The following is a 20,299-nucleotide window of genomic DNA, read 5'->3' as shown; positions in this document are numbered from 1 at the left end:
TGCCAACAAGGAACATTTTATATAACCGTCATCCACGTGCATGAGATTTACTATCATTGTTTGTGTTTGATACATTTTCCAAGTCAGAATATAATGAGTGTTTTATGCTGGTTTTTTTAAGCAGCACTCAAAGAAATGCAGAGCCTGTTCAGTTGCGCCCTCTAGTGGATATATTTCAGTTTGCATATTCCCCAACTTCCCCAGTAGAAGAAAATATGATACCAGAATAGTGCACACCACATTAAATCCACAGTTGAGGTTGTTTTTGGAGTAGAACCCAAAAATATTCAACCTTAAAAGCAGTGAAACTTTTTACAGAAGGATTAAAATGATGTTGGTATGAAACACAGAAAAGAAATTAAACAAACTACAGCTATAAATGTTGCTAAATGGTCATTCGTCTGCTCCAACAATTGAAATTCATGATTTTTATTATTCAATTTAAAGTTAAGTGTACTGCCCACAAACTACACAAATAATTGTTCATTTGAATAATTTATTTCTGTGATTATGGGATCACATCTATATATTTGGGGGGGGGGGTGCAAATTTTAAGATGAGAGAAACATTTTAAAAGGAACATTTGTTTTGCTAATTTCATTATTACATGACAACATTGCATTTTCATTACTAATACAATTATTTATGGTCTAGTTTTTTGTTTTGTTTTGTTTTACAATTAACAAAACAAAATAAATCCAGTTAAAATGATCAGAGTTCTTTTGTTTGAATTTACTCTCAAATCAGTTTTTGTTTTTTTTTTTATTAAAGAAAAGCTCAGTGTCAAACTGGTGTAAAGATTTATATTATCTTTCCTAAGATCAGAGTCAGCACTAGAAACAGTTTTTGCCCTCTGACACAATATAACGAGTCACGTGTGATTCACAAAAAAATTACGAGAATACAATGTTACTCACAGCTGTGGCTTTTAAATGGCTCTTGATGGCAGATAACTAAGCAAAAGCTAAACAGTAATAATTGGACAAACAAAAAAAACCTAGTTTAAAAAAAAAAATGGCCACGATCACCTGGTCTCTAGTTTAAAGTTCACTTTAAGTCATGCTGCTTTTTCCTCTGTCCGCACTGGCACTGGGATCAAACCAGTGTGATGTAAGATGATTAACGTATTAAGACAGAACAAGTCATGTATTAAAGATCAACCATATAATCCACGTGTGGCTACATCACATGTGGACGGCCCAAACCGTCAAAAAATATTTCAAATGGGCACAGTGTTGGCTGGTAATTACTCAGAAAACCTACAATTATTACTATTGGTTTTTTTTTTTAGTGGAGACAAAACCAAAATGTGTGACAACGGCACAGCTGAATTTCATTGCTATGACAACGCTGCCCTTCTGTGCATCAACGCGTGTATTACATGTTCTCCTTCAGCTTCCTGTGGTACATTTGCTTATATTTCATACAAGACATCATCTTTGGATGTATATTTCTCCTCACACATGACGTTAAAACTTTGACTAACTATCAACACAGTTTTCAGTAATACATACAAAACAATCTTTGACATTTCTGCTTTTCGTCAAGTGTATATATATATATATCATTTGTTACCCAGCAGGGAGCCTGTGTTAGAGGTTTCACAGCCACAGAAATTGACTTAGGTTGTACTCAAAATTGTATTCCTTGTACTCCAGTACAATTTTGAAATATTGTCTTTTGAGTATTTCCATTTTAACAAAAGTTTTTACTTCTATTTGACAACACTGCAGATGGAGATATTGTTTGGTTTTTTTTTTTACTCCAATTAATCTGGCATCTTTAAATTTTCATATAAATACTATTGAGGTATTTTTTTTTTTTTTTTAATCTATTTAATATGTTCATTGATCAGAACAGAAAAATGACTGTAAAGTAGCCCGAGTTTACCCTTGAGGCAAATTTTGTATCTGTTGTTCTTGGCTCCTACTGTAACAACTATTTCCATTTTCAATATTCATTTTATCAAAAATAGTTGCCAACTAATTTAAATTTGAGATCAATTAATAACCTTAACTGTTGCAGCAAAAAAAAAAAAGGCATTTGTAATAATAATCCATTCGAGATTCAAGGCTGAACTATGCACAAGATATATTGCACAATGGAGTGCAGTTGTAGCCCCCTTCATCCAACACACACTGAAAATATAAACAAATAATTCAATATTGTAAATTACACTGGAATGAAACTATACAATAAAGTACCGCTAAAAAAAAGCAAGAAATAAAAAGGAAAAACGGAGTTAAATGTGCAAGAATATTTACAGTAATGCCACCATAATGTAGAGTTACAGTCAAGAATATTTAGCTGAATTTGTTTTTTTGTTTTTTTTTGCATGTTTAATTAACTAAACATGAAATGCAGGACTTTTTGGGTTTTTGTGTGTGTGTGTGTGTGTGTGTGTGTGTGTGTGTGTGTGTGTGTGTGTGTGTGTGTGTGTGTGTGTGTGTGTGTGTGTGTGTGTGTGTAATAACCGCGCGGTGGTATTGGTACTTTCCCACCGTTCAGTTTCCTCTTTGGAGCGATCTCATTTCTCTTGACCTCTTTCAACAAACAAAACCGGCCGTGTGATTGCGCACACGTAGTCGAGACGGTGGGCGTTTGTTTCAGAGTCCTATCGTGAGAGCTGCAGCGGGTCATATGACCGTCATCATCTACACATGACTGAATATGATTTTATTTTTTTTTAAGGCTCGATTTAAGCAGGAATTCATCCAGTCGCTGTCTCAGCCAAATCTGGTGAAGGCGTCTTCGTGGTGAGTCGTATGTTTCACGTTTGCTGCTTCATGTCATGATTTCTCCGCGTCGTATCTTTCACGAGGAGAAACTGGGTTTGGGTTCGACTTTTTCGTGTTTTTTTTTTTTTTTTCTTCTTTTAGCCCGTTTTCCCGTTGAGAGATTGGTCTTCGTTTTTTTTTTTTTTTTTTTTTTCGTTATTGCTCCACGCCCTCCCGGCAATGACAGTTACGCGATAACAGCAGAGGGGGGAACTGTTTAACATGGCGAGCCTCTCCAAACGCAACCCGAGCCTCTCCAAACGCAACCCGAGCCTCTCCAAACGCAACCCGAGCCTCTCCAAACGCAACCCGAGTCTCTCCTTCTCACCCGGCGGCTCGTCTCGCTTTCTTGTCACCGCCGCGGTTACTCGCAGCATTACGGTACAAGCGTTCAAGCCAACGCGGAAGAGCTTTCGGTGGCCCGGTTTATAATCGCGTGATATTGGACTTGTATTTTTATTTTTTTTATTTTTTTTAAATCATGTCTTTTCGTAACGTTTCTAAAGAAGCGCTGGTGGGCACCGTGGCACTTGGGGTTGTTTTTGTCACCGGATATTTCCTCGGTAAGAGCGGAGACTTTAAAAGACGTCAAATGTACAAGTGAGCTACATAGTAACCCGTCAAGACCGAGCAGGGTGCAGATCAGTGTCATGAGCCTCGTTTGTTTAATCCAGATATGTTGTTTTATGTTGACTGGGATCTGCAGGGAGGAAGGCAGAGTCTCTTTTGTGTGTGTGTGTGTGTGTGTGTGTGTGTGTGTGTGTGTGTGTGTTTCTGTTTTCACGTGAAGAATAAAAGTTTCAATGTCATCCAGGGTTTTAAAACTGCCTTTCAACTCTTTAAATTGAAATCCGTGCCAGGTTTGAGCTGCATGGTGTGAGGTCTGTGCTGCAGAAGCAGGATTCGCAGTTAGAGAGGACACTTCAGTTTATGCTTGCAGACCTAATCTGCTCTAAAGCTGGCTATGTCTCCCCCCCCCCCCCCCCACCATAACAGATCAAAAATACATAACATCGCTGCCTAATGACCAATCGATTCCTCTTGGAAAATGGCATCACAAGGTCATAGAAGATCTCTGTGGGGGGGGGGGGGGGGGGGGAATGAGAAGCCCCGAGTTGATTCATCCAGGTATTAAGATTTGGATTTAGATTTGACTTTATTAATCCCACAGCGGGGGGAATTCAGTAGCTTCATGTGACAGCTTAACATGATCACATTGTTAGATTTAGTTAAGCCTTTCTTTTTCTTTTTACGTTAACCTTCAAATTTGGTGGTTAAGAATGAAGTGAGCAATGAATTGGCGATTGTGACTGAAAGGGCGCGCATTGAGGCTTATGGAAACAAATGCCGCATTTTGTGACCTAAATCTTTTAGCTGAGATCACATCGTAAACCAGTTAAGCAATACCACAGGATTACATGGAATCTATTGGCATGAATGATGTTTGTTTTTTGGGGGTTGTTTTTTTTTAAATGGATTTTTTTTTTTTTTTTTTAAAGTACACACGGTCATCATGCCAGTCCTCTTATTCACATCAGAGAAAGTATAACGTAACACATAAAGTTCGCAGCGTCGTCCTCTATTTATTCATTTACTTTGCTTGTAATGGTGAATGAATGACTGCAAATCTGTAGAAAAGAAGTTCAAGTGCTGCACGGATTGAGTTACTGAAGCAGTGTCACGTCAGTCTAAGTCATCATTCAGTCAAGATGTCAAACCATATTGTCCTACAATTTCCAGTATTCAGTTCTTTGTGGATTTGTTGCTGCTGTTTGTAATAATGTCATTTCCCCAGAGATAATTTAGGTTTGATCTAATCTAAATCAAATAATTGCATCAGACTTTGGTTTCCTGAAAAATGTATAAGCTGGCTGGTAGGTCCCCTGACATCATCGTGCTCTAACGGTTTCGTGGTTCGTGTTTGCCCCCCCCCCCCCCCTCAGGAAAGAAGAAATCGACCAGAATGAGCATCATCAAAAGTCACAGCGGGGGACAGGACAACCCACTTATGCAGTATGTCCTCACTCATTCCATGAGAGAGCATCCGGCCCTGAAAAACCTCAGACTGGTAAGAAGGTCTCGGTGTCCGGACGACACAGCAGAGCTCTCCGTGTCATGAGACGTAATCGGGCTTCACTGTGTAATTTCAGAAAACAATGGAGGACTCCTGGAACATCATGATGGTCGCCTGTGAGCAGGCGCAGTTCATGGCCAATTTGGCGAGGCTGATACAAACCAAGAAGGCGTTGGAGATCGGTAAGGCAGCCTTGACTCGACGTCACGCCGAGCCACTGAAACGTGCACATCTGTCACGAGTGAGATTCCACCGTCCTCCTTCTTCAGACGCTTGCATGCACACAACAAACCAGGTTACTGGAGAAATCGTGTTGCACGGGAAATCGCATCTATATGCACTGCAGTAACCTGATTGCTGTAAGATGTACTTTTGCCGTGCAGCGATCGCACGGTAGACCTCGCTCCTCAACTCCGATCAGTACCCGCTTCCCGGTTGTCTTTTTGGCAGAGCGTTTTGACTTTGACAGCATGCGTGTACACGATAACCGGCGATTGGGTTTCCTCAGGAGAAATGTAGCTGGTGAAATTGGGTCAAACACGAGAAAGAATTCAAATAAAAGCAGTCGAGCCACATTTGCGCTTTCTAAATAAAAAAAAATCAATTTGGACTTCCTCTTATTCCCCTCGGTTACAGAAACCAGGTTTTTCATTAAAAAAAAAAAATAAATAAATAACCCGAAATAAATCCGATCACTGCAGGAAGCAGACGGTTTACCCGGTAACTCAAGTGCACGAAGCATAAATAAACACGCGCCGCAAAAGCAGAAAGTTACTTTGTTCTCTCTCTGTATTAAAATGTTGCCGTTTTGCTCTTTCTACTGCGGTGCACGATGCTGCTTTGAATGCCTTCTCGTTGCACTTGCAGGAGTTTACACGGGCTACAACACACTGAACATTGCACTGGCCTTGCCTGAAGATGGCGTTATCGTGGCATGTGATATCCGGGAAGACTACCCCAACATCGGCAAGCCCTTCTGGAAAGAGGTACAATTGACATCTAGGTTTCGTTTTAATGTAAAAAGAAAAGAAAAAAAAAAAAGACTGCGTGCGATATAGTCGGGTTCAAATGTGGTGTGTAATATTGTTGTATTATTCTCATATTGCAAAGTGCCGATCAGTGCAGAGGATTATCACAAAGCACAGGTAATAGTCTTTGCGTAGTTCTGCTTGACATCATTGCACCTGCATGGAGAGCTGGCAGACGTCTTGAGTCTGCGAGTCTTTTGTGTGTCTCAGTCTGCCACAGGACGCAGCAACACTGATGAACTAATGTCTTTTAACAAGAAAAAGACGAATTGAACAATTCGTAATTGATTGATAGAAAATTGATCCACAAGAATTTGGATATTCAATTCATGACTCAAGTCATTTATCAAGAAAAAAAAAAAAAAAAGTATTTTAAAGTTCAATAGCAGTTAAAAAAAAAAAATTTGACTTTTAAAAGTTTTTTTATTTACGGTTTTATGACTGATCGAGCAAAGGACTGATTGGATTGGCCGATGAGTGTAACCATCAGATGCCCTGTGGGAGTGCGATTATTCAATAATGTGAAGAAAAGCAAGCACAAAAGGCATGATTGGAAAACTAATTTTAGAAATGATTTGCATCAGGAGTGGCCTCTGAACTTAAATTTCACGATGTTAAAGTTTATTGTCATTGGTCATAAGCAATAAAAACAAATCTAAAGTCAGTGTTTCCAGGCTGATATCACTAGATCTTGTTTTGATTCACCATAATCCAGACAAGAGCAAAACTGGGTCTTATGTACACAATATGTCCACATCGTGCCAAAATGAATAACAGGATAAATATAACCGTGCATGCCGAAACACCCGCAAAAGACATCCTAATACACTGCAACACATTGTTTCTCATCTGTTCTCAGGCAACTTACTTTCTGCACTCTTGAAAATATTCGTGTCTTTTTTGGTTACAGGCTGGAGTCGAGCAAAAAATTGATCTACGCATTCAGCCAGCATTGAAAACTCTGGGTACAGTAACACATCTCTTTTCTTTTTCTTTTTAACTTATTGTTGTGAATTTCACAAGAGACATGTAGTTTATCTGATGCAAATGTTTGAAGTCCAAAAAGGACAGATTCCTAAAATAAATTTTAAAAAAATCACTAAATCAAACTGCACTTTGACCAGGCAGGAGATCAAAGCAATACTACCGTAAGTCTGATACTAATGTGGCAATTCAATTTAGAAAATCTCACGTCTGCTTCAGGTCATTTTTTTTTTTTTTTTTTTAAAGTCAGGAAGAGGATTACTAACTTTTGTACACACAAAATATAGAAATAACAACTATGTATTCTGACAGACAAAATAATCACAGATGTAAAGTAAGATCCACCTGCAGTTACACAGTCCCTGATATTAACCTAATATTTTACAAATTAGTGACCAGGCGGTCGACTGTAAAGATTTAACCTGCTCCATTTGCATTAAAAAAAAAAAAAAAAAAAAAAAAAAAAAACTAAGCCCACATAGGCTATAACAAACAATTATTTCTCATCATTAAAAGTGCATGCATACGTTTTGGTACCTTGATTCCAGTTGTCCCGCCGGTGTCTTTTCCTGCCTGCGCGAACCTCGGTGTGAATTTGGTCAAAGCTAGTCGAATATGCGGGAGCGTTTTTGAGCGCCATTTTTCGAAAATGTTTCCCCAGGTGAGCGAACGCGGAAGACGCCATGTGTGGGTTGTTGTTGTTGTTTGTTTTTTTTTACGCGCACGTCTGTCCACAGCCGTATTTCGTACGTCTCCGGCAGGCGGAAGGAAAAGTAGTTCTTAAGTCTGATGTTTTGACTGAGTCTGGTGATAGCGTGGTTTTTTTTTTGATGATTTTTTAAAAATTAATAATTATATATTTATATATTATATATATTATATATATATATAATATATATATACATTTACTCAAAATTACTGACTTTAAATATCAATCAGAAAATCAATATTTGAATAGAAACGTTTGGAACCGGAAGTATCAATATTTCCATATTGATCGGCACACCACTACTATTCAAACCTTTTTTTTTTTGGAACAACTGTCCCAGGTTTACATTGCTAACCAGTATACGTAGGTTTAATGCAAAATATTGATAAGCGAGTATTTTGCATTTTTGTGTCATTCATTCGCCCGCGCTGCCGCCGTGTGAAGGCCTTAAGACTCGGGTTATTGAATATTTTTCCCAACAAAAATGATGCCAAAGATTTTTGGTCTATCTGTTACCAGCCACTGTGCCATTCTGGAGCCACACTGAGCCAGAGCTAAACACGAAAGAAATTTGATCTTTTCTCCGCACCAGTCAGCGCTCCAGCCCCTAATAATCATTCCTTGATGAACAATACGGCCTTCGCCTCCAATCCGTTATCGGGCCCTAATAATCGTTTGTAGAACAATAGGGGCCCGCGCACCACTTGGTGCTCAATGAGGGATCAAAGTTACACCGTTGGGTCGGCTGAAAGCTACGTGACTTGACTGATGGGGGAGTCACGGTTGGTCGGCTGACTTCCCGCATGATTTTCAAATTAAAAGCCCTCCGGTGATTTTGCATAGCATTCGGTCATTTCCTAGGTTTTTGCCTCGTTTACTCAGTCGTTGCTTCACCCAACTGTTAAATCAACTAACCGCCGACTTATCATTTTCCTTTCTTTCAGATGACCTCTTGTCTTCTGGCCAGGCTGAAACATTTGACTTCGTCTTTATTGACGCAGACAAAGTGAACTACGACAATTATTACGAAAAGGCTCTGCAGCTTCTGAGAAAGGGAGGCGTCATTGCTATCGACAATGTAAGGGGGGAAAAAAATGTCTCGAGTTCTTGCGTCAAGTCATTTCAAGTTGCAAATCCTCCGACCAACCGTTTTTCTGGTGCCGCAGGTGCTGTGGGGTGGGAAGGTGCTGAATCCGGCCCCAGGTGACGAGGACACTGTGGCCATCGACAAGCTGAACAAGAAGTTGCACAAAGATATTCGAATCACTCTGAGCATGCTCACAGTGGGAGATGGGCTCACCCTGGCTGTCAAACTGTAGGGACACATGTCTGCATAGTGCATAAGTTCTGTAAAGCAACAGTGTTTTTCACTTTAAAGTTGTCTGAACTGTTAGAGGTGATATGTGATGGTAGCTAAAAAAAAAAAAAACAAACCTGTGTAATGCTGTCTGGGCTCATGTAACTACAGGTTAAAGTGATTACACAATATCATACTTTATGGAACGTCAAGGTCAATGATATGACCTCAGAAAGTTTGATAACACGATTTTTTACAGCATTCAAACTAAGTGCAACATTTGAATGATACGGTAAAGGTATTTGATATTAAAAAAAATAAAAAAAAAATAAAACAACAACACAGCACATGCTATTTTGTTTTCTTTTCATGTCATCACTGACTTCACACAATTCACCATGCAGCCTAATTGTGTGCACTGAAGTCAAAATGACAGGAGAGAAGAGCGATCGAGTCCGGGACTTTATTTTAAAGGTAGACACACGGCAACACACACACACTGCTCCCTGATTTGTGTCACAGTCCTCAGATGGGATTCATTCCGAGTCACAATGAGGAAAATAAAATGCTCTGGTCTTGCAGCTTGGAAGCAGGTATTGAAGGTAGCAGCAGTCTAAAACTCACCACACAGCACAATTAAGCCTTTCTAGGAAAATAAGTGAAGGGCGGCCACGACACGGGCTTCAAACCTGATGGCACACTATGTCAGTGTCGCCCTTCCGACGGGCAGCGGAGCACTACCGAAACTCAAAACGAAATGTGCAAATGAAACAAAGGGAGGAAGAGCTTTTACATCAGGGTATATTCTACGGTGCAAAATAACAGCTCAGATTTACATTCTACGTCATCACACTTCAGCAAAAATAATTAGCTTTTGGAACCGCCCCGGGATTATCAAACTAAATAATCCAACTTTCAACACCAAGCGGAGGGGTTTTTTTTTTTCTAGCATCATGGGAGGATACATTGGCAGAAGGAGTAACTCATAAATAAATACATAAGGTGAGTGAAACATGACTACTTAAGAGTAACCACGAAGGAAGGAGGTTGGTGGAAAGGTGTCCATCTCGTCGGTGCCCGTGAACTGGGATTCTACTTTGTTTTGGCCTCGTCGTTAAAATATCTGCCGCTGACCACACACGGAGGCTCAAGGCCAGATTCTGCCGATATTCTTCCTCTTCTTACGAAGTGGCAGAGAGGGTCCCTCATGCCTCCAACTCCAGGCCGAGACCTAGTTTGTGACCGCCAGCGTTGATATTCTTCCCATCCACTAGTGCCGAGAGGATGAGTTTCATACCTGAAATACGGTTTGAAGTTCATTGAAAGAGTTCGGTGACCTTTGTAGGTGTTGCGTACCTTTGCATATTGCATATTATTGAAGAGATGTTTCTCACCAGGCCGCAGAGTCTGAGTGTATCCAAATCCTACCAAGCTGGCATTGTTCACCTTAGCCTGCAGAGAAAAAGCGTTAAACTAGTGACCGACGGGGCCACACAAACAAGAGTGTACTAGATTCTTTGAGATGCAAGCAGCAGTTCACGAGAAGAAAAGTGGAAATGTTGGAAAAATGTCGTTTCAAAATGTCCCTTCGACAAACACCGATCCTTTTTTTTTTTCCCCTCGTGCGCTTACCGATATGGTGGCATTGGAGTCTAACTGGTACTTAGCGGCGATTCCAAAGCGAGTGCCGTTGCTGCCCGCGGTCCAGGCAAGATTCACAGCAGTCTCCAGTTTGTCGTTTACCTTCTGATAAATGGATCCACCAAACTCAGAGCCATCATTTCTGGGAGAGAAAGGCAAAAAAAAAAAAAAAAAAAATGCACAACACCGCCTGTTATCGAAAACATTTAACCAATGGATCGATTTGCTGCGCGCCGTGTAGGAACTCATCCTGCTTAATTCAAATGTTCGCTGGTTCTGAAGCGTACATGTTGGTGTGGAGCTGGAAGTCTCCGGTCTTGTAACCAACCGCAAAGTTGCTCTGGCTCATCTTAGATTTGGCCGAGTCGAAGCTCATCTGGTAGCCAGCCAGCCATCCCTCGTAGCCGGCCACTCCTGCTCCGTGGATGGTCGGGCCAGCAAAGTCCATATCTACGTCAACGCCGACGTTGACGTACTCCCTTTTATAAGCCGTCTTCACCTTGCCGCTCTTCTTGCTGTGAAATCAGAAAAAGAAAGTGAAAACTGAGAAGGAGAAGATACGAGAGTTCTCATTCAGTGCTGCCAGTCGTGAGTTTAACTTACCCGGTGTTTGGTGAAAATGTAGTGTCAAAAGTAAGTTTCAGCCCTTGGGTGATCTTAAAAAAACAAAATAAAAACTCCATCAGTCACATAATTTAGAGCTAATTCATTGGTGGGATGATCAACACTATAGTAGTTTTCAATGTACCTTATCCTCAACACAAACTTCGGTTCCAAGTGTGTTTTCTGTGGTCCACTTCTCCGTGAACGTCAGTCCATATTCAGCCCATTTGTACTTGGTTTCCAGGGTCCCAGTGACCTTGCTGGTGTCCACGTTGGATGAGCCGGACGTTTTAAATTCCTGAAGTGAATGGAAGAGGAAATTAGCCCTGCCTGAAACCAACACGGGTCGGAAAAAGTACATCCATCGTCTATCGGCGAAATAGGTTTAGGATTAAGAGACCGGCATGTACACGTGGGACCAATACTGACAACAATATAACAGCCAGTATTCACTCTGTCAGATGAAAGCACAAGTAAACACTGCAGAGAAGTATTGCCATCATAAATGATGGCATTGTGAAGCAGTGTGGGACCGTGGGAGAACCACCAGCGTAGCGGTGAGCAACGCGAGTCTTATGTTTAGTTATTGCTCTTCCTACCGTCAGCTGTTGTAGTTTGCCATAAATCCTGTATTTCCCCAAATATTATAGCAAGCAAGAGAGGTGGTAAAGTGGATATGACAACATTATGACAACCTGAATTGAAATGATGAATTTCTGGGTTTTAACATGATCGGAAACATTTGTGCCGACGCAAGTGCGCAACTCCACAAAATGTAGAACATAGTTCAAGTCATTTTAGTCCTGAAGAGCTACATACTGCACACCGTAAAGCTTGGTTATCAAAGAATTGCGACACAAGACGCGCGTAGTTCATTACGTGTGGGTGGAGCTAAAAGGTTATATATTGGTCACAGAGCGCAAACAGGTGGGCGTTCGTCAAATCATCGGCTCACCGAAGGAGAGTTTTGTGTCCCAAGATTTAGTTTCATAGTTTCTAAGTGTTTCGGTTTAGAAGCTTCGCGAAACCCGTGAGGCCGTCCTTTAATAAATAGTCGGGATCCATCAGAGCTCCGTCGAAAACGCAGACTCGTTCGTTGTACGGTGAATGTTATGGCCTGAGCCTCAGTCTAACCCTGACGAGCTTAGTGGAATTGTTCCACACGGACCAAGTAGGGAAAAATAAATAAATAAATCATCACCACATTATCTGCATCGCACGACTGGGTGTTACAGTTTAAAATGTAAACTCACCACTCCGGTTGAAGACTTGGTCTTCACATCGAGCTTAACCAGCCCAAAACCTGTAAGGACAGTGACAGTGAAAAAAGACTTTCTGGGCTTGGAGATGCATTCACAGAAGCAGCACTGCAAATATACGCGTATAAATCGTGCGTCCGGTTACCATATCCCTTGTTGAAGATGTCTTTTGCCGATTTTCCCAAGTCAGCATACGTTGGAGGAATTGCCATGATGCCTGCCGCAAAAGAGAAGGTTGCAGAGAGTTTAGATAGCGAGTCGAAAAGGACAGAGCAAACAGCTCGCATTAAAAGAAATCCACTCCTAAGTCCGAAGATCAAACCGGGTGACATTCTTCAGGGAATTTTAATGTCTAGTTTCAAAACAAAAAAAAATTGCAACTAATAAAAACAATTGTGTGAAACTGTCAAGTGTTTCTAAAATCTTTGCACAGTCTGACTGCAATTACTGTTTGTTTTTTTTTTTTGTTAAGTAATCTTTAAACTCCAACATGATTTTTTTTTTTTTTACCAAATAGTTAGCGGCATAAGATATCTGCACGGTTTGATCCCGAGTAAGATGGTCTACGGGGCGTTACGAGGATTCGTCTCCTTATTGTCAAGGTTAAACTGGAGGCTGAAAGACGTGCCAGGACTTGAAGGTTGAGGGACGTTAAAGCTGAGACACACCTGGCACACACAAAAAAAAAAAAAAAAAAAAAAAAAAAGCTCTTTCACGCTAAAATGGTCGAAATCAGCATCGAGTCTGTGGAGCGTAATGTTAAAATGAAGTGAAACCAGAGGGCTATCTTTGTCCATTTGTATGTTGTTGTTGTTTGTTTTTTTTTGTTATGCAAAATATGCGCAAGACATTTGCCCCACGACAGGAAATGTACATGACCGCGTCTGCTGGACGTTAAAGGGAGTTTGAACACACGAGTGTTGGCAGGGGGCGTTTTTCTAGCTCCCGAAATGGGATGTTTGATAACCAGCGCCGCTAAAATACAACACGAACTATTACTGTGATTACTTACCGAGATTTACTGCTGTCGGTTGTGTTACTGTCAACTTGTCAGACAAGGAAAAAGCGGCGGGATGAGCGATGGAAACCGGTGTAGGACGATATGGAGGAGACACCGCAAAACCAACAACCTCCTGACCTCGGCGCCGCAGGACCCGACAATGCAGCTGCCTACTTTGTGCCTGACTGAAATAGGAGCGATTTCGTAACGTTTTATTCCTCCGAGACTTGGGAGTTAAGCGTTGATTCTGATATTTTTGTTTTATAGCGGAGAATTCAATTCTTGTCGTTTTCAAAAAGGCGACATTTACGTGGGTGATTTGTGTTACCGGCTAACCGGCGGCTGGGAGACCTCTAAATCACCACGGTAACCATTACGCTCGCGTACCGCTTTACGATCGCGATACTTCAACTTTTCTCACGTTATACGAACATGCGTAAGTGTACAATGTATGTTTTAATCAAACCAAATAAAAGACTTATTGCGCAGTTGTTCACAGCTGCTAGTTACTGTCAAATGCCTTAAATACATCTTTCTTTAAATATTGTCTTTATTAAATTAAAATTAAATAGTGTCTTTATTATGAAATTATTCAATATTTTCCAAAGTCAAATAAACCTCTTATTTCAAGTGCCCTATACATGTCCATTCATTTAGTATGTGTCTAATGTTCATTCATCATATGATTGTGCAGAAAAAAAGGGAAAAAAAAGTCTGATTTCAGCTCTTTAATGATGGAAATGACAGACGAGACAAGAATCAAGTAATGTGGCTTTGCAGTAGCAAATGAATACAACAACATCCTTCCTTACTAAAAAAAGGATGCGTTACACTGTCAACGCCGTTTCTAACATCCAAACAAATGATCCCGCACTACAGTGTTCAGCTTCACCCACTGAAACGCAGAGGACAACCTGAAATTATTATTACACGTAAGTAGCACGTTGTGTTTCGAACAAAATACGTAGTTCAAAGCAACTGTAAACATATTTCTCCATGTGCATGTTGCTGTAACTTTGTATATGCAATATAAAAATACCTATCGACATTTATAAAATGAAATAAATTAATATAAACAAATACATACAAATTTAAGGGTCCGTTTACTACAGATCAATGTCAGTGGATTAATAGCAGGAAAAGCTCATAGTACTTGGTCTTAGTCTAGTTATATACACTGTATTTATATAAAAAAAAAATAATAAAAAATAATAATAATAATAATAATTTAAAAAAAAAGCACTATACATCTATCCAACAGTAAACATGAAAGATTTGGGACATTTACACATTTCATATCATCTTAACACTCAAGGTAGTTGGCAAATGGAATTGTATTTAAGACAGCTGGAAAAACACTCTTTATTTTTGGCCGACGATGACATTTTCTTTCACATTTCTTTTGTTTTGTCTGGTGAGGAAGAAGCAGGCAACAGTCTGTCGACCATTTAAAACGCAAGAGTCAATGTACAGTGTTGTTTTATCTTATAATGAGCCACAAATTTCTCTGTAAGCGACGATTGCAGAAGACCTTCATAACATCCGCTTGTCAATACGATGAAAAATATATTTTCTATACAGTTTAATGTAGATCTATACATATTGCTTTGACAGTGGTCCACGGAGTCGTGTTTTGAGGAATTATGAAGTGGAAGGGACGACAAAAACTCCAGTTCCAAACCTTCAAATGAGTTTAACTGCACAGAAAATGTGAGACTGCTATGAAGGATCAGGTGCAACCAAGCCTGAGAATTTGTTTTTTTGGATGGATCGTGTGATATCCAAAATACCATTATAAAAGATGCAATTTCAAGTTAGGAGGTACAGAAAAATGCAATTCATGCTAAACAACATGATATCCCTTTTAGTGAAAAAAATTAATAACACGAGGTGACGACGGGACCTTTGAGAAACTGTTGAAGGGTTTTGTGTATTTTGTTTGAATGCACCTAAATTTTTTTTTAAAAAAAATAAAAAAATGGTGAGGGAGAAGCAGGTTAGACGCTGAGTCCCAAAGTAAAAAGAGGTTATGGCTCTGTGTATCCCATCAGGCCTCTTGCGCCGACAGGATCACGTCAGGCTTCTTCGTTGTTGGCGATGTCACGCACCGCCTCGGTTGGCAACTCGACAAAGCAGACGAAGCGGCACAGCCTCGGACGCGTCTGACCGCTCACTATCCAATGAGCCTCCTGATCACGGCAGGTCGAGAGAAAGGCCAGCAGTACTCGTTGGGGACGGGCCCGTTCACATTGCACTCGAAGAAGGAGAACATGGGGAACCAGATGCGAGCCCGTCGACTCTGCTGGTAGGCCCGGGTGTTGGCTAGAGTGTGGTAGTACAGGAAGAGTCTGGTGGTGATGTAGAAGGCTATGAACACGTCGATGGAGTAGTGTTCGTGTGCGGCCAGGATGAAGAAGATGCCGAAGAGATTGAGCACCCAGGACAAAGTGTGAATGAAGTTCCAGCTTCGTGGAGTGTCTGTTGGAAAGAAGGAGAAAGAGCAACTTGTGTTACTTGCATGGATTTACATAACTCCGCCCAGAAATGTAGCCCAGTGATTGTTTTAGTCGAGTTCACACTAAGGGGAACATAATGTTTAAATTATACTTGTAATACCGGTGAAGGACGCTGGATGGCAACAGAGGGACAAAGTCTCCAAATACGGTTACGTCGTGTCTCCCTCAAGATTTACTACTTCAACCCCCTAATGTGACTTTTTTTAATGACACGTTGTAATTTCTTTTCATGATGTCAATACAGACAAAACCTGGCAACCATTGTGACCATTTTAAAAGGTATATATTGTCTACTGTTTATTATTTACATCTTGAGAACTAATATCTCATTTTTGGTGCGTGTTTGGAGGTTTAAGGTCTTACGTCACCCCAAAAATAAGGAAAATAAGAAAACTATACGAATAAGCGTAACTACGCTCATCCAGAAAAAGATCTGAATTCATTTAAAAAGAGCCAAAACACTACTGGACAAACATAATAAAGAAAATAATGCCTTATTCATCCAAAAATCTATAACCCGACCAATTTCATCAGATCTGTCAAGTTAATATCTATAATCTTCAGTCATTTGCAACATTAGAGGATATTAGGCAGTATTTTAGGAATCCACTTTTATTTATTAATACTATTAGCATTACTAAATATTTCATGGCCATTTCACCTTAATCTTTACTTTCAAATTGTCACTTTCTTATGATTTGAAGAAAGTCGTTTCCCACTGAATGGTTAACAAACCTCGGAGCCAGACCGTCTCATCTGAAGCTACTCACACTCTGTGACGAAGAAGTTGAGCATGGTCAGGACCACAGTGTGGCCGCTGAACATGTAGTCGCCACACGTATGCACTCCCGTCAGGGTCATCCCGAAACCGCTCCAGATGGCCACGGCTCGCTGCAGTTTGGCCCACATGTCACCGTATATCTACAAAAGGAGAGGAGGAGCGCAACCGTTGATACCGCGATCTCTCTCAAAAGACGTGCAGCGTTTTAGACACGTTACGTGAAACATTCATCCCGCGTTACCTTTCCTGAGCACTGCAGGTGCTGTCCCGGCACGGACAGGGAGGTGACAAACATGGTGATGCAGCGCAGCATGAACACCGTCCCCATGAGGCTGCACAGGCGTCGCAGAAGGATGGACCTGCAAGTCGTGACAGACGGTTAACCCGGGTCTGATCTGCTGCTGATATAAGGAATGATGAATCTCTGCACTTAAATAACACCTTCTTTTTTTTTTTTTTTTTTTTTACATCAGTGGTTTACAGCGGCAATAGAACCGCATGCAAGGTGATCGCGTTCGATCGGGAGCAACTCGGGGTTCAGTGTCTCGCCCAAGGACGCTTCAACACGTGGACAATCAGTGGACAACCCCGTCGCCACCGGAGCCGCAGCCGCCTCAAAACAACACACCGATGCGAACGACTGTCAGGACTCTACCTGTGTTTATGCAGCAGCAGAACCAGCAGCCAGATGTTACAGAGGATCACCCCGCACGCTTCAGCCATGGCGAAGGCCCACGGTATTCTAGGCACGCTGTTGAAAAGGAAACGATCCGCGTGAAAGACAAAATCAGTAAGTCGAACTACACAGATTTAATGGGAAACTAATTACGGTTTCCAGCTTACAAACTGCGAGGATTTGTTGCTTTTCTCTCGTTTTTACATCTTAAAACAAACCAGAATATAATTCAAATATTTTCTGCAATTATTGGTTGTGCTAAACAAGCAGTTTCAAAACATCATCTTCAGCTGTCTAACATAAGATATTCCTTTATCACCATTTTCTGACACGTTATACACTTAATAACTAGCAATTTGTTAATTGTAAAAACAAATTGATAGAGTCATGGACCAATTTATAATAATAGGTATCGAATTAGTAATTTTTCAAAACATTTTCTATGTTACAAGATGTTAAATGACAAATGCTGCAGTTAAAGCTTACAGATCTGGATTCCCCCTGTAGCCGAGCACCATCAACCACACCGGTGCCATCAGGCACGTTTCATCTCTTTTACCGCTCGTTTTTTTTTTTTTTTTCAAACCTTTTTCTTACACGACTCGTATCAAATGGCAAAATATTCACTCGAGCTGTAAAAAAAAAAAAAAAAAATCTCGAACACTCCTAACTAGCCTGAACAACTTGCCTCAGCGCATTTCATTTCTCCACCTCCCCGGTGGCGTTTCCCTGAAATCAGCTGTCTGAGTATGCTATGACAGTCCATGAAAAGATTAAAGCTGGTTATAAACAACAGGTCACAGCTAAAAGTAGGTCACTTTTAAAAAACTTTAAAAAACTAAAAAAAAAACCTCTCAAAAATCTATTTGAACCAAAGCAAGCGCATCAGGACAATAATAGAAACATGCTACAAGTAATTAGGGCAGTTACAGTGTCCACCATCTGCTGTGATCTTCTGACAGCTAATAAAACAAATATTGTTTGGCTTTGTTGAGTCATAAGTAATTGTTGTGGCATTTCACAGCTGGTTAATGCTTTTTGTTGTTAGTTTGTGGCGTAATAAGGCTGAGGAGCGGTCCCACCCACCTGTCGAGGAAAATGTCTGGCAGTGGAGGGTACGTGCGCATGTCGGGAACCCTCTCGTGCACGATGACCATGACGAAGGACGTGAACCCGAACACGAACACCACATAGACAGAGCTGAGCACCGTCTTCCAGTACTCCGGATCGAGGCGCCTCATCTGCTGCTTGTACTTCCCATTGGTGTACTGGTGGTACTCCTCTCCCACCGGTGCCGTGTCGGTGCTGTCGCAGTCTCTGCCCGGGTCTCCGTTGCACAGCCAGTCCAAACTGCCCCCGGAGCCTGTAGGAGAGTGGCCGTCGAAGGGGAGCCCCAGCTCCTCCAACACGTCAATGTTCTGTTTCTGGAGTTTGCGGATGGACACCATCAGCCGCTTGATGTCCCCAAGGACCTTGAGCTCCAGAGGCGGCGAGCGGAGGTCGTACTCGCTGAGGGCGAGCAGGCTGGTGCCGTCCAGCCGGTGCTTGTTGCACAGCAGGTCCACGTAGTCGCAGAAGCCCTCTTCCTTCAGCCACTTGGCGACGTGTTTGGGCGTCCAGCGACGGACGCTCTGCTGGGTCATGTCGTCCTCACTCTGAAGACTGCGGGGAGAAACAACGGCATTTATCAAACAACAAAGCGCTCCCTTACTAATCTCAGTTCCTTATTTACAGTGTCGAGTTACATGTAATCAAATTACAAAATAAAAGTAACTGTAATCACTTATTGTCACAATTTAAAATGTTGGTGATTTCAACAGGGTTGCGTCTGAATATGTTCTTCTTTTTTTTTTTTGGGAGTAAAAACCATTGAGTCTTGTTGATTGGTTCATCTCTTGTCTGCCAATCAAATCAATATGCATTACCTAAACAATCACACCGAGGCAGTTTTCCATGTCGTTGGATAAGACTGAGAGAGATTTAAAGAGTCCCTCAGGGACCAGTGTTAACAAAACTGTGAACAATCACATTTTACACAGCCTTTTTTTTTTTTATTTTTTTTTTTTTTTTAGCTTTATTTATCGGGATTTTTCAGCATTATTTCCCAGTTTAAAAGTAGAAAAGTAACGAAAAGGTAATCGCATATAATAAAGTTATATTACTTTAACGAGGTAATTAAAAAAAAATAGTTACATGACTTATTACAGATTATCCAGACCGTAAATAGTGACGAGTAGACCTCCAACCTTTCGAAAGTAACACTGACCTATTAAGTCAGTACTATTTGGCACATTTTATTTGACACTGAAATCAGCAATTCAAAACTAATTATAATTAAAAAAAAATTAAAAAGAGCATTTACAACCTGACATACGAACACGAGACGAGGTAAAACGAAACCACACCCTAAAAACTGAAGTGAAGAGGCAGACATAGACCCCCCCTTTCCCTCCCCCAGGCCTTTCAGTAACTTTAAACCTTTAGTACCATCTAATAGATTATGATATATTAACACAACAACCCCCCTTTTTTCCCCTCTTCCCCCCCCCCTCCCCCCACCAGCAGGCTAATTGAGCTCAGGCTACCTAGTTTAGCTACCTAGCTCCTGATAGCCTGATCGATACCCGTGATTTACGCTCACTCACCCGGTCTGAGATGAAACCAGCGGACGACGCGGAGCTTTATTTAATCGGCTAACTTAAGTAAGTGGCGTTTTACAGGAATCAGCAGGAATCGTATCAGCGTTTGCAGCGGTAACACGGGCTCGTTGGAAATCATTTCGCCCCGGCTTCGCGCTGGTTAGCATTACTGTTGACAACAACAAGGCGGTAATGTCCCGAGTAGCTGCGCACGTGAAAACTGGCTGCGAGGCCGTAGCTGAAAGCGACAGCGACACTTACCGGTGGAAAGACGGTACTGCACCGTCTTTACCTCGCATATTTTGGGGGATTTTT

General features: G+C 41.1%; 3 protein-coding genes across 4 annotated transcripts; 1 reads left to right on the top strand and 2 right to left on the bottom strand.

Moving 5' to 3' along the window:
• The first annotated feature begins 2,617 nt into the window (after nucleotides 1–2,617).
• On the top strand, nucleotides 2,618–9,005 carry LOC138617108 (catechol O-methyltransferase domain-containing protein 1-like). 2 transcript variants are annotated; one of them, XM_069691827.1, is made up of 7 exons: nucleotides 2,618–2,756; nucleotides 4,721–4,845; nucleotides 4,928–5,033; nucleotides 5,719–5,837; nucleotides 6,790–6,844; nucleotides 8,517–8,650; nucleotides 8,739–9,005. In XM_069691827.1, the coding sequence occupies exons 2-7, from the start codon at nucleotides 4,741–4,743 to the stop codon at nucleotides 8,889–8,891; spliced, it is 672 nt and encodes a 223-aa protein (XP_069547928.1). In that variant the 5' UTR covers nucleotides 2,618–2,756; nucleotides 4,721–4,740; the 3' UTR covers nucleotides 8,892–9,005. The 2 variants fall into 2 exon arrangements, with proteins under 2 accessions (XP_069547928.1, XP_069547927.1); XM_069691826.1 differs by lacking the exon at nucleotides 2,618–2,756 and adding an exon at nucleotides 3,189–3,340.
• A 308-nt stretch (nucleotides 9,006–9,313) lies between these two features.
• On the bottom strand, nucleotides 9,314–13,514 carry LOC138617107 (voltage-dependent anion-selective channel protein 2-like). The gene is made up of 9 exons (XM_069691825.1): nucleotides 13,385–13,514; nucleotides 12,518–12,589; nucleotides 12,367–12,416; nucleotides 11,259–11,411; nucleotides 11,114–11,166; nucleotides 10,798–11,025; nucleotides 10,502–10,652; nucleotides 10,264–10,321; nucleotides 9,314–10,166 (listed from the first exon to the last, which is right to left on the bottom strand). The coding sequence occupies exons 2-9, from the start codon at nucleotides 12,582–12,584 to the stop codon at nucleotides 10,075–10,077; spliced, it is 852 nt and encodes a 283-aa protein (XP_069547926.1). The 5' UTR covers nucleotides 12,585–12,589; nucleotides 13,385–13,514; the 3' UTR covers nucleotides 9,314–10,074.
• Nucleotides 13,515–14,085: 571 nt separating this feature from the next.
• samd8 (sterile alpha motif domain containing 8) lies at nucleotides 14,086–20,167 on the bottom strand. The gene is made up of 6 exons (XM_069691820.1): nucleotides 19,991–20,167; nucleotides 18,432–19,007; nucleotides 17,325–17,420; nucleotides 16,911–17,028; nucleotides 16,659–16,809; nucleotides 14,086–15,850 (listed from the first exon to the last, which is right to left on the bottom strand). The coding sequence occupies exons 2-6, from the start codon at nucleotides 18,986–18,988 to the stop codon at nucleotides 15,546–15,548; spliced, it is 1,227 nt and encodes a 408-aa protein (XP_069547921.1). The 5' UTR covers nucleotides 18,989–19,007; nucleotides 19,991–20,167; the 3' UTR covers nucleotides 14,086–15,545.
• Nucleotides 20,168–20,299: the final 132 nt, after the last annotated feature.

The sequence above is a fragment of the Brachyistius frenatus genome, unplaced genomic scaffold, assembly GCF_029030835.1.
Source record: "Brachyistius frenatus isolate BFR_SWC_R1_liver_20210118 unplaced genomic scaffold, ASM2903083v1 Contig_11, whole genome shotgun sequence".
NCBI lineage: Eukaryota > Metazoa > Chordata > Actinopteri > Embiotocidae > Brachyistius > Brachyistius frenatus.
Note: the sequence above shows the minus strand (reverse complement) of the source record. Positions and strands in the feature narration are given on the sequence as shown.

What these genes read in the sequence shown, in the direction of transcription:
- LOC138617108 (XM_069691826.1), top strand. Translation starts at nt 3,259, where the DNA reads ATGTCTTTTCGTAACGTTTCTAAAGAAGCGCTGGTGGGCACCGTGGCA. An exon ending in CCCTGAAAAACCTCAGACTG is followed by an intron (nt 4,846 to 4,927) that starts GTAAGAAGGTCT and finishes GTGTAATTTCAG; the next exon opens with AAAACAATGGAGGACTCCTG. An exon ending in CAAGAAGGCGTTGGAGATCG is followed by an intron (nt 5,034 to 5,718) that starts GTAAGGCAGCCT and finishes TTGCACTTGCAG; the next exon opens with GAGTTTACACGGGCTACAAC.
- LOC138617107 (XM_069691825.1), bottom strand. Translation starts at nt 12,584, where the DNA reads ATGGCAATTCCTCCAACGTATGCTGACTTGGGAAAATCGGCAAAAGAC. An exon ending in CCAAGTCTTCAACCGGAGTG is followed by an intron (nt 11,412 to 12,366) that starts GTGAGTTTACAT and finishes CATTCACTTCAG; the next exon opens with GAATTTAAAACGTCCGGCTC. An exon ending in ACTCCAATGCCACCATATCG is followed by an intron (nt 10,322 to 10,501) that starts GTAAGCGCACGA and finishes TTTTCTCTGCAG; the next exon opens with GCTAAGGTGAACAATGCCAG.
- samd8 (XM_069691820.1), bottom strand. Translation starts at nt 18,988, where the DNA reads ATGACCCAGCAGAGCGTCCGTCGCTGGACGCCCAAACACGTCGCCAAG. An exon ending in CCAGACATTTTCCTCGACAG is followed by an intron (nt 17,421 to 18,431) that starts GTGGGTGGGACC and finishes CCTTTTCAACAG; the next exon opens with CGTGCCTAGAATACCGTGGG. An exon ending in CAACTTCTTCGTCACAGAGT is followed by an intron (nt 15,851 to 16,658) that starts GTGAGTAGCTTC and finishes TCTTTCCAACAG; the next exon opens with ACACTCCACGAAGCTGGAAC.